Source organism: Oncorhynchus masou, chromosome 22 (assembly GCF_036934945.1).
Source record: "Oncorhynchus masou masou isolate Uvic2021 chromosome 22, UVic_Omas_1.1, whole genome shotgun sequence".
Lineage (NCBI taxonomy): Eukaryota > Metazoa > Chordata > Actinopteri > Salmoniformes > Salmonidae > Oncorhynchus > Oncorhynchus masou.
In genome coordinates this window covers 43808829-43820886 of record NC_088233.1, presented here as the reverse complement: position 1 = coordinate 43820886, position 12058 = coordinate 43808829, and the positions used below count along the sequence as shown (strand labels likewise).

The window sequence follows — 12058 nt, the reverse complement described above, 5'->3', positions numbered from 1 at the left end:
GACCAACTCCATAATAATGCCCATGATTTTGGAATGAGATGTTTCATAATTTTGGCCATGTTAAGTAGTTCTTTACTTTAATCAATGAATAGTCATTTTCTCCTCCACGTGTTATCTCTCATTATCATAGACTCTGAAGAGGATTACAAAACAATGTAATGTTAGCAGGGGAAATTCTGTAAGTTAAGCTCCGAATGACAAGATAGTTAAGCAATAAGGAACGATGGGGTGTGGTATATGGCCAATAGGGCTGTTCTTATTCACGACGCAACCAGGAGTGCCTGGATACAGCCCTTAGCCGTGCTATATTGGCCATATATCACAAACCCCTGATGTGCCTTATTGCTATTATAAACGGGTTACCAATGTAATTAGAGCAGTAAAAATAAATGTTTTGTCATACCATGGTATACAGTCTGATAAACCACGGCTGTCAGCCAATCATTATTCAGGGCTCAAAACATCAAGTTTATAATATGAAATAAACTCTCCAATCCAAACTCCAACCCTTCTACCTGAGTGATCTTTTCTCCGTCTGTCCATCTTTTCCACACTGTCCAGCAGTCCATCAATTTGCACCTTGATCAGAGTCAACTCACTCTTTATGGCCAACAGCTCTGCCAGCTTCACTGTAGAGGGAGAGAGAGGGAGAGAAAGAGGGAGAGAGAAATGGAGGGAGAATTTAGTTTTAAGAAATAATAATCCTCTTTTGAGAGAAAATGACATAAATCTCCCATTAACATTGATGTATGATTTGCACGAAAGCCCAAGTTGTGAGCGCAGGTCTTAAAATAGGATTTGGCCTAGAGAGGCCTGTAATAGTTCATAGTGTTGAAGCCTGTACTCACATACACATACTCACTTTGTCTTTCCCATGCATGCCACCATCACTTAGTGTAGTGGAAGCACCCTCACTCCCAGGGCCTGAACATCTCCTCTCCACTAGCCTATGGTCTTTAATGGGAAATTCATATCACAACCCCAGCTCTGAGAAAACAACCCTGAAACTCTTTCCTATTAAAAGCTGTTTGACCTCTGCAGCAACAAAGACAATCTAATTCCCCTATGATGGGCTGGCAGTAAAAACTATTAAGGCTTGTAATAAACTAGTATAAACAATTCTTATTTGTTATGCACTATTAACTTGGTATAATTGCAGCATGTTGATAGGCTGGGTAGTGGAAGGAGAGGGGCCCTGCAGTCAAAAGGCTTTTAATGAAGAGACCATCTGGTGCTTCTGACTGTGCCCTGGGGCTCCCAGGGCTGCTTCCCCCCATGCAGACATGGCATTACACTAGGAGGAACACTCAGGCATTCAATATACACACACTCCCAAGTGGATTCATAGGCACACACATACAAACACACATATTCAGTGCAATGAAGCCGATATACACACACACACACACACACACACATTTGAGATAAAACGCTAAGTGCACATACACAGATGACATTCACCCTGTAATTTTTTTTTTTTTTTTTGTTACGAGTGTGTCTGTGTGCGAGTGCAGGTGTGCGTGGGCTAACATTGTAAAGAGTCTGTTGTGAGTGTGTGTGTTACAGTGTGTGGGGTCCTTTACACTTAGCCCTGTTGCTGGAAGAGCCGGTGCGCTGGGCACTCCTCTTGCCCTGTAGTCTGTCTCTGGAGCGGTGCAGGCCGGAGGAGGAAGAGGGGCCATGGGAGTGTTTCATAGGGCTGGGCTCCACTGGGGCTGGCATCATGGAGGCTGGGACACGCTGGTAGTCAAACACCCTGTGGGGAAACAACATGATCTAATAAGTAATTATACAGTAAGTACTTTGTCATATTTGTAAGTAAACAAAACCTATGGTCCTAGGGTCCTAAGGATTTCCTGACCATATGATAGGACCAGGCAATGACAGCTATAGGTTCTAAGTCTCATAAACGCATGCTCTTTAAAACAATCATCTGCTGACGTGTCAGAGCAACCTTTCCTAAATTCCCAAAAGAGAGTTGACCATAGACTTTCCAAATACTGTCCACTGTAGGAGGAGACTCAATCTTCCTGGCAGGCTGGCAGCACTGAAAACACCTTCCTCCAGACAAATGTTCAGTTTTAGGTTATTCATGCCAATTCAATTAAATAGTGGACTCGTTTATAATATTCATAAGCCATTTGGTGCCATTACATATGGAGTAAATGTACTAGATAATCCCAGTGATATACTGATGTAATCGATTTTCATTTGATCTCATAGCCTGGTGCGCCAAATAGCTCTGGGGAGCTTTGATTTGCACTGGTCTGGGCTAAGAGGCAGCATATCCCCTCTCTCTCTCTCTCTTCCTCTGTCTCTCTTAATATCTCTCAGTGTCTCGGTGTCTCTCTCTCTCTCTCTCTCTCTCTCTCTCTCTCTCTCTCTCTCTCTCTCTCTCTCTCTCTCTCTCTCTCTCTCTCTCTCTCTCTCTCTCTCTCTCTCTCTCTCTCTCTCTCTCTCAGAGCATTTGAGGTTAACCAGCCCATTCATCTCTCTAAGTGCAGGCATCTCTTCCGATACCAGCACGATCACCGCAGCTTTGTGTGTATGTGTGACATGCCAGAGAAGATAGAGGTAGTCATCTCTGAGATTGTGTAGTTTGACAGAGATGCTGCCTATGATCTATGGTTTCCGCCCATACACTCCTCATCCACCCACCCAACTCCCGTCACTCTGAAGATTGATCCTGACCTTCGTCTACTAAAACCCCTAACATATTGCTGCTGTCAATCAGGGGATCAAAAGCGATCACAAGGAGGGGATCAGGTAGGCTTATATGTGAGGGTTGCTGTTGCCTTTTCCTTACTGAGGACCACACTAAACTCCTACTTGACTTGAAAAGGAAATGCAGTGCATTCGGAAAGTATGACTTTTTTGGCACTGTCTTGGCAGTGTGCTTAGGGTCATTGTCCGGTTGGAAGGTGACCCTTCGCCCTCAGTCTTAAGTTGTGAACGCTCTGGAGAAGGTTTTCATCAAGGATCTCTCTGTACTTTGCTCTGTTCATCTGTCCCTCGATCCTGACTAGTCTTCCAGTCCCCAGTCATGGTCTGAGAGTCCTTTAGGTGCCTTTTGGCAAGCTCTACAGACAATTTCTTCGACCTCATGGCTTGGTTTTTACTCTGACATGCAATAGACAGATGTGTGCCTTTCCAAATCATGTCCAACTCCAATCAAGTTGTAGAAACATCTCAATGGCACATCTTCCATTTAAGCCTACTAGAAAGTGTGTGCCCTCAGGAATGGAGGGAAGATGAAGTCATTCCGCTACCCAAGAATAGTAAAGCTGTAACGGTTTTCTTTGGTTGAAGGAGAGTCGGACCAAAATGCGGCGTGGCAATTGATATTCATGTTTTAATAAAACAACTAAAACACAAACACTACAAAACAAGAAACGTAACACGAAAACCGAAACAGCCCATACTGGTGCAAAGTAACACAGAGACAGAGACAAGGACAATCACCCACAAAACCCAACACCAAACAGGCGACCTAAATATGGTTCCCAATCAGAGACAATGACTAACACCTGCCTCTGATTGAGAACCATATCAGGCCAAACATAGAACTAGACAAACTAGACATGTAACATAGAATGCCCACACAGCTCACACCCTGACCAACCAAAACATAGAAACATATAAAGCAAACTATGGTCAGGGTGTGACAGTACCCCCCCCCCCCCCAAGGTGCGGACTCCGGCCACAAAACCTGAACCTATTGGGGAGGGTCTGGGTGGGCATCTGTCCGCGGTGGCGGCTCTGGTGCTGGACGTGGCCCCCACTTCACCATAGTTTTAGTTCCCCACCTTGTTGGCTTCCTTGGCCTCCGACCACAGCGACCCTACTTAATGACCCCACTGGACTGAGGGGCAGCTCGGGACAGAGGGGCAGCTCGGGACAGAGGGGCAGCTCGGGACAGAGGTGCAGCTCGGGACAGAGGGGTAGCTGCTCGGGACAGAGGGGCAGCTGCTCAGGACAGAGGGACAGCTGCTCGGGACAGAGGGACAGCTTCTCGGGACAGAGGGACAGCTGCTCTGGGCTGAGGGGCTCTGGCGCCTCTGGGCTGAGGGGCTCTGGCGCCTCTGGGCTGAGGGGCTCTGGCGCCTCTGGGCTGAGGGGCTCTGGCGCCTCTGGGCCGAGGGGCTCTGGCGCCTCTGGGCAGAGGGGCTCTGGCGGCTCTGGGCAGAGGGGCTCTGGCGGCTCTGGGCAGAGGGGCTCTTCAGACTCCGAGAGCAGCGCCGGACAGGCAGGAGACTCCGACAGCAGCGCCGGACAGGCGGGAGACTCCGACAGCAGCGCCGGAGAGGCGGGAGACTCTGGCAGCAGCGCCGGACAGGCGGGAGACTCCGGCAGCAGCGCCGGACAGGCGGGAGACTCCGGCAGCAGCGCCGGACAGGCGGGAGACTCCGGCAGCACTGGAGAGGAGGAAGGTTCCAGCAGCACTGGACAGGCGGGAGACTCCGGCAGCACTGGAGAGGAGGAAGGCTCCGGCAGCGCTGGACAGATGGGAGCACCTGTACGGATGAGCCGGAGAGACAGGTGCGGGGGGCTGCCACCGGAGGGCTGGTGCGTGGAGGTGGTGACGGATAGACCGGACCGTGCAGGTGCACTGGAGCTCTTGAGCACCGAGCCTGTCCAACCTTACCCGGTTGAATGGTCCCGGTCACCCTGCCAGTGCGGCGAGGTGGAATAGCCCGCACTGGGCTATGCAGGCGAACCGGGGACACCATGCGCAAGGCTGGTGCTGTGTAAGCCGGCCCAAGGAGATGCACTGGAGACCAGATGCGTAGAGCCGGCTTCATGGCACTTGGCTCGATGCCCACTCTAGCCCGGCCGATAGGCGGAGCTGGAATGTATCGCACCGGGCTATGCACCTGCACTGGGGACACCGTGCGCTTCACAGCATAACACGGTGCCTGCCCGGTCTCTCTAGCCCCCCGGTAACCACAGGAAGTTGACGCAGGTCTCCTACCTGGCTTCGCCATACTTCCTGTGAGCCCCCCCCAATACATTTTTGGGGCTGACTCTCGGGCTTCCATCCACGCCGCCGTGCTGCCTCCTTATACCAGCGCCTCTCCGCCTTCACCGCCTCCAGCTCTTCTTTGGGTCGGCGATATTCTCCAGGCTGTACCCAGGGTCCTTTACCGTCCAACTCATCCTCCCATGTCCAGTCCTCCAAATAATGCAGCCTCTCCCACTGCTGCTGCTGCTGCTTGTTGTCACGCCGCTTGGTCCTGTTGTGGTGGGTGATTCTGTAATGGTTTTCTTTGGTTGAAGGAGAGTCGGACCAAAATGCGGCGTGGCTATTGATATTCATGTTTTAATAAAACAACTAAAACACAAACACTACAAAACAAGAAACGTAACACGAAAACCGAAACAGACTAACACCTGCCTCTGATTGAGAACCATATCAGGCCAAACATAGAACTAGACAAACTAGACATGTAAATAGAATGCCCACTCAGCTCAAACCCTGACCAACCAAAACATAAAACATACAAAGCAAACTATGGTCAGGGTGTGACAAAAGCCCCCTTTACTGGCTCAAAAATAGCTGACCAATTAGCCAATTAGTCTTAGTAAATTTCTGGAAAAAAAGTGTTTGACCAGATACAATGCTATTTCACAGTAAATAAATTGACAACAGATGTTCAGCACGCTTATAGGGAAGGACACTCAACAAGCACAGCATTTACACAAATGACTGATGATTGGCTGAGAGATGATTGATTGATGATAAAATGATTGTGGGGGCTGTCTTGTTAGACTTCAGTGCAGCTTTTGACACTATTGATCATAGTCTGCTGCTGTAAAAATGTATGTGTTATGGTTTTACACCCCCTGCTATAATGTGGATAAGCATTACTTGTCTAAGAGAACACAGGTGGTGTACATTAATGGAAACCTCTCAAACATAATCCAGGTTGAATCAGGAATTCCCCAGGGTAGCTGTTTAGGCCCCTTGCTTTTTTCAATCTTTACGAACAACATGCCACTGACACTGACTCAACATGCCACTGACACTGACTCAACACTATACACGTCAGCTACCACAGTAACTGAAATGACTGCAGCACTTGACAAAGAGTGGGTGGCAAGGAATAAGTTAACCCTAAATATTTCTAAAACTAATAGCATTGTATTTGGGACAAATCATTCACTAAACTCTAAACCTAAATTATATTTTGTAATAAATAATGTGGAAATTTAGCAAGTTGAGATGACTAAACCGCTTGTAGTAATCCTGGATTGTAAACTGTCATGGTCAAAGCATATTGATACAACAGTAGATAAGATGGGGAGAAATCTGTCCATAATAAAGCGCTACCCCGCCTTCTTAACAACACTATCAACAAGGCAGGTCCTACAAGTCCTAGTTTTGTCGCACCTTGACTACTGTTCAGTCGTGTGGTCAGGTGCCGCAAAAAAGGATTTAGGGAAATTGCAATTGGCTCAGAACAGGGCAGCATGGCTGGCCCTTGGATGTACACAGGACACTAATATTAATGATTATGCATGTCAATCTCTACTGGCTGAAAGTGGAGGTGAGATTGACTTCATCACTACTTGTATTTATGAGAGGTGTGAGACATGTTGTCTGTTTGAACTACTGGCACACAGCTTGAACACCCATGCATACCCCACAATTACATGCCACAAGAGGTCTCTTTACAGTCCCCAAGTCCAGAACAGACTATGGGAAGCACACAGTATTACATAGAGCCATGACTACATTGATCTCTATTCCACATGAAGTACAGTGCCTTGCAAAAGTATTCATCCCCCTTGGCATTTTTCCTATTTTGTTGCATTACAACCTGTAATTTAAATAGATTTTAATTTTGATTTTATATAATGGACATACACAAAATAGTCCAAATTGGTGAAGTGAACTGAAAAAAAGAACTTGTTACAAAAAATTATAAAAAATAAATACGGAAAAGTGGTGCGTGCATATGTATTCATCCCCTCTGCTATGAAGACCCTAAATAAGAAAGATAAGACCAAACCTCACGGACCAGGCAAGAACGGCATTAATCAGAGGGACCAAAGATAACCCCAAAGGAGCTGCAAAGCTCCACAGCGGAGATTGGAGTATCTGTCCATAGGACCACTTTGAGCTGTACACTCCACAGAGCTGGGCTTTATGGAAAAGTGGCCAGAAAAAACATTGCTTAAAGAAAAAAATAAGCAAACACTTTTGGTGTTCGCCAAAAGGCATGTGGGAGACTCCCCAAACATAGGGGTCAGATGAGACTAAAATTGTCAAGGAAACTTTATGTCTGGTAGCAAACCCAACACTTCCCATCACCCAGAGAACCCCATCCCCACAGTGAAGCATGGTGGTGGCAGCATCATACTGTAGGGATGTTTTTCATCTGCAGGGACTGGGAAACTGGTCAGAATTGAAGGAATGATGGATGGTGCTAAATACAGGGAAATTCTTGAGGGAAACCTGTTTCAGTCTTCCAGAGATTTGAGACTGGGACGGAGGCTCACCTTCCAGCAGGACAACTGCATACTGCTAAAGCAACACTCGAGTGGTTTAAGGGGAAACATTTAAATGTCTTGGAATGGCCTAGTCAAAGCCCAGAACTTAATCCAATGGAGAATATGTGGAATGACTTAATAAAGATTGCTGTACACCAGCAGAACCCATCCAATTTGAAGGAGCTGGAGCAGTTTTACCTTAAAGAATGTGCAAAAATCTCAGTGGCTAGATGTGCCAAGCTTATAGAGACATACCCCAAGAGACTTGCAGCTGTAATTGCTGCAAAGGTGGCTCTACAAAATATTGACTTTGGGGAGCTGAATAGTTATGCAAGCTCACGGTTTCATTTTTAAAAATCTTATTTCTTGTTAGTTTCACAATAAAAAATATTTTGCATCTTTAAAGTGGTAGGCATGTTGTGTAAATCAAATGATACAACCCCCCCAAAAATCTATTTTAATTCCAGGTTGTAAGGCAACAAAAGAAGGAAAATGCCAAGGTGGGTGAATACTTTCACAAGCCACTGTAACTGATGCAAGCAGTAAAATTTGAATTAAAAACAGATAAAAAATACACCTTATGGAATAGCAGGGATTGTGAAGCAACACAAACATAAGCACAGACATGTATACACACACAATAACATACACACTATAAACACACATACACATGGATTTAGAACTGTAGATATGTGGTGGAGTAGGGGCCTGAGGGCACACAGTGTGTTGTAAAATCTGTGAATGTATTGTAATGTTTTTAAAAATGTTATAAATTGCCTTAAACTTCTTATGACTTGGGGACAGCACTCTAAAGTTTCCAAACCTGTTACAATAATGTCTGTGAGTATAACAGAACTGATAGGGCAGGCTAAAACCTGAGGAAAATCCATCCAGGAAGTGGGATTTTGCTGATGTGGGTATTTTCAATTGAATGCCTATAGAGTATCTAATGTGTTAGGACCAAGATTGCAGTTCCTATGGCTTCCACTAGATGTCAACAGTCTTTAGCCATTGTTTCAGGCTTGTTTTCTGAAAAATGAAGAAGAATGAGACCTTTCTGTCAGTGGACTGTAGAATCAAGCACTGCTGGTTTGCTTGCATGACAGAGTGCGCGCCCTTCGTTGTTTTTCCTTTCTATTGAATACGCTATTGTCTGGTTGAAATATTATTGATTATTTAGACAATTGACAACCTGAGGATTAATTATAAACATCATTTGACATGTTTCGACGAACTTTACCGGTACTATTAGGATGTATTCGTCTGCATGTTTTGACCACCTTTGAGCCAGTGGATTACTGAACAAAATGCGCCAACAAAATAGAGCTTTTGGAATATAAAGAGGGACTTTATCGAACAAAATGAACATTTATTGTGTAGCTGGAACTCTTGTGACTGCAACCAGATGAAGATCTTCAAAGGTAAGTGATTAATTTTATCTCTATTTCTGACTTTTGTAATTCCTTTACTTGGTTGTAAAATGTTTGTATGTCCTCAGATAATCGCATAGTATGTATTGTCATAAAGCCTTTTTGAAATCTGACAAAGTGGCTGGATAAACAAGAAGTAAATCTTTAAGCCGATGTATAACACTTGTATTTTTTATGAATGTATATGATGACTATTTCTGTACCACTCGTCCTCTTCTTCTGACTAGGAGTCGCAAGGATCGGACCAAAGCGCAGCGTTGTACGTGTTCATGACAATATTTATTCAACTCAGAACACTAAAACAAAAATAACAACGAGAATGATACGAACCGAAGCAGTCCTGTCTGGTGACATACACAAAGAGAGAAAATAAACACCCACGAAACACAAGTGGGAAGAGGCTACCTAAGTATGATTCTCAATCAGAGACAACTAACGACACCTGCCTCTGGTTGAGAACCATACCAGGCCAAACGCAAAAAAACACAACATAGAAAACGGAACATAGACAACACACCCAACTCACGCCCTGACCATACAAAAACAAAGACATAACAAAGGAACTAAGGTCAGAACGTGACAATTTCTGTATTTTGAATTTGGCGCTCTGCATTTTCACCGGATGTTGTCGAGGTGGGTCGCTAGCGGAACGCCTGCACCAGAAAGGTTCATTTTGCTGGACCCCAGGAAGAGTAGCTGCTGCCTTGCCAGCAGCTAATGGGGATCCATAATAAATACAAATAATGATCAATGGGAACAGGATACACCTGAGCTCAATTTCAAGTCTGAATAATTATGTAAAGAAGGTATTTATAAATATATTTTTCATTACATTTGCAAAAATTCTAAAAACTTGTTTTCATCTTGTCATTATGAGGTATTTTGTGTAGATTGATGAGGGAAATGTTGTGTTTAATCCATTTTAGAATAAGGCTTTGACGTAACAAAATGTGGAAAAGGGGAAGGTGTCTGAATACTTTTCGAATGCACTGTATCTGCCGTTCTACATTAACTGTTTATAAATGAAAAAGAACATACTTGTACTACATTATACACAATTGTGTATAATTGTCACGCCCTGGTCTATATTTATTATGTTATCTTCATTTATTGAGTCAGGCCAGGGTGTGACATGGGTTTATTTGTAGTGTGTTTCGTCTTGGGGTTGTGTGGGGTGTACAGATTGGTCTATGGCTGCCTGAGGCGGTTCTCAATCAGAGTCAAGTGATTATCGTTGTCTCTGATTGGGAACCATATTAGGGTTTTGGTCCGATCCTTGTTCCACCTCTTCGTCAGAGGAGGAGTTGGAAGAAACCCGTTACAATAATGTACTTTATGGAAGTGAAAAAGAACTGAAGGTACATAGTTGGCTTCAATGAGAACTGAATATGATTACCTACTGTACTCTAGATGTACTCTCTGGCAACAAAGAAAAGTCCATGAAGGAGAGAGAGAGTGTTACTTTGAGAGTACTGTACCTTTGTAAGCTTTAAATCCTCAGCAGAGCAGATAACTACCAATAAATCTTTTTTTCACACACTTGATATGCTCAGCTCAAGGAGAATGCATCAGGGAAAGCATTTCATACTACAGTGCAAAGTGAGTTTACTCTATACTAAAATATTCAAAGACAATCCTATAAGATGATGCCCTAGTACTCAGTGAAAGGGTAATGATTGTTTGACAAAATTACCCAAGCTCTTTTTGGATCCGCTGTAAATCAGATGTTGGTCGTTTGTAAAAAGGACATATAAACTGAGTGTAAAGAGTTACACCCCCTTTGGCCCTCAGAACAGCCTCAATTCGTCAGGGCATGGTGTCAAAAGCGTTCCACAGGGATGCTGGCCCATGTTGACTCAAAATCAAATCAAATCAAATGTATTTATATAGCCCTTCTTACATCAGCTGATATCTCAAAGTGCTGTACAGAAACCCAGCCTAAAACCCCAAACAGCAATGCAGGTGTGGAAGCACGGTGGCTAGGAAAAACTCCCTAGAAAGGCCAAAACCTAGGAAGAAACCTCGAGACGAACCAGGCTATGAGAGGTGGCCAGTCCTCTTCTGACTGTGCCGGGTGGAGATTATAACAGAACATGGCCAAGATGTTCAAATGTTCATAAATGACCAGCATGGTCAAATAATAATAATCACAGTAGTTGTCGAGGGTGCAACAAGTCAGCACCTCAGGAGTAAATGTCAGTTGGCTTTTCATAGCCGATCATTGAGAGTATCTCTACCGCTCCTGCTGTCTCTAGAGAGTTGAAAACAGCAGGTCTGGGACAGGCAGCACGTCCGGTGAACAGGTCAGGGTTCCATAGCCGCAGGCAGAACAGTTGAAACTGGAGCAGCAGCACGGCCAGTGCTTCCCACAGTTGTGTGAAGTTAGCTGGATGTCAATTTGGTGGTGGACCATTCATTGTACACACGTGAAACTGTTGAGCATGAAAAACACGGCAGCGTTGCAGTTCTTGACACACACCGGTGCGCCTGGCACCTACTACTATACCCTGTTCAAAGACACTTAAATCTTTTGTCTTGCCGATTCACTCTTTGAATGGTACACATACACAATCCATGTCTCAATTGTCTCAAGCCTTAAAAATCCTTCTTTAACCTGTCTCCTTCCCTTCATCTATGCTGATTGAATTGCATTTAACAAGTAACATCAATAAGCGACCATAGCTTTCAGCTGGATTCACGTGATTAGTCTGTCATGGAAAGAGCATTAATGTTTTGTACACTCAGTGTATAGTCACTCTAATCCTACACCAGTGTAGGATGAAGTAAGGATACTTCTTAAATCTCCTTGTATTGCGGTGGCTGTGTGAGGGGCAGTAAAGGAAGAGAAAGAGATGAGATAGAGACAGAAGAGAGAGGGGAGAAGGGACTGAACGGATCAGCAATGCCTGAGCTGGCTGTGAAGGGCCTCGTTTTTCATTCTGTCATCCCCTCTCCCTCTCAGCCCTTTTCCCTCCATGGCTGTGGTGTTTCCCCCTTGCTTCACAGTGCTCCACAGTTGGCCTGAGCTGTGTTTTTTCTCCGGACCAGTGGGGCGGGTGGCCAGGCGTCCAGTCAGCTATGCAGGGAGACTGTGTTCACCCATCTGTGAAATCACCACCAGCGGCGGACAACCA

At 44.9% G+C, this 12058-nt stretch overlaps 1 protein-coding gene and 1 long non-coding RNA gene across 2 annotated transcripts in view; both read right to left on the bottom strand.

Annotated features, from left to right (window-relative positions):
* The window catches only part of LOC135509552 (uncharacterized), a 4290-nt gene extending 3667 nt beyond the window's left edge, over window positions 1–623 (bottom strand). The window contains exon 1 of the long non-coding RNA XR_010450947.1: window positions 516–623. This is a non-coding gene — a long non-coding RNA (uncharacterized LOC135509552). The remainder of the gene's footprint in view (window positions 1–515) is intronic.
* A 937-nt stretch (window positions 624–1560) lies between these two features.
* The window catches only part of LOC135508847 (RNA-binding Raly-like protein), a 43760-nt gene continuing 33262 nt past the window's right edge, over window positions 1561–12058 (bottom strand). The window contains exon 4 of the mRNA XM_064929053.1: window positions 1561–1756. Within this exon, the coding sequence (XP_064785125.1) occupies window positions 1561–1756 (196 nt within the window). The remainder of the gene's footprint in view (window positions 1757–12058) is intronic.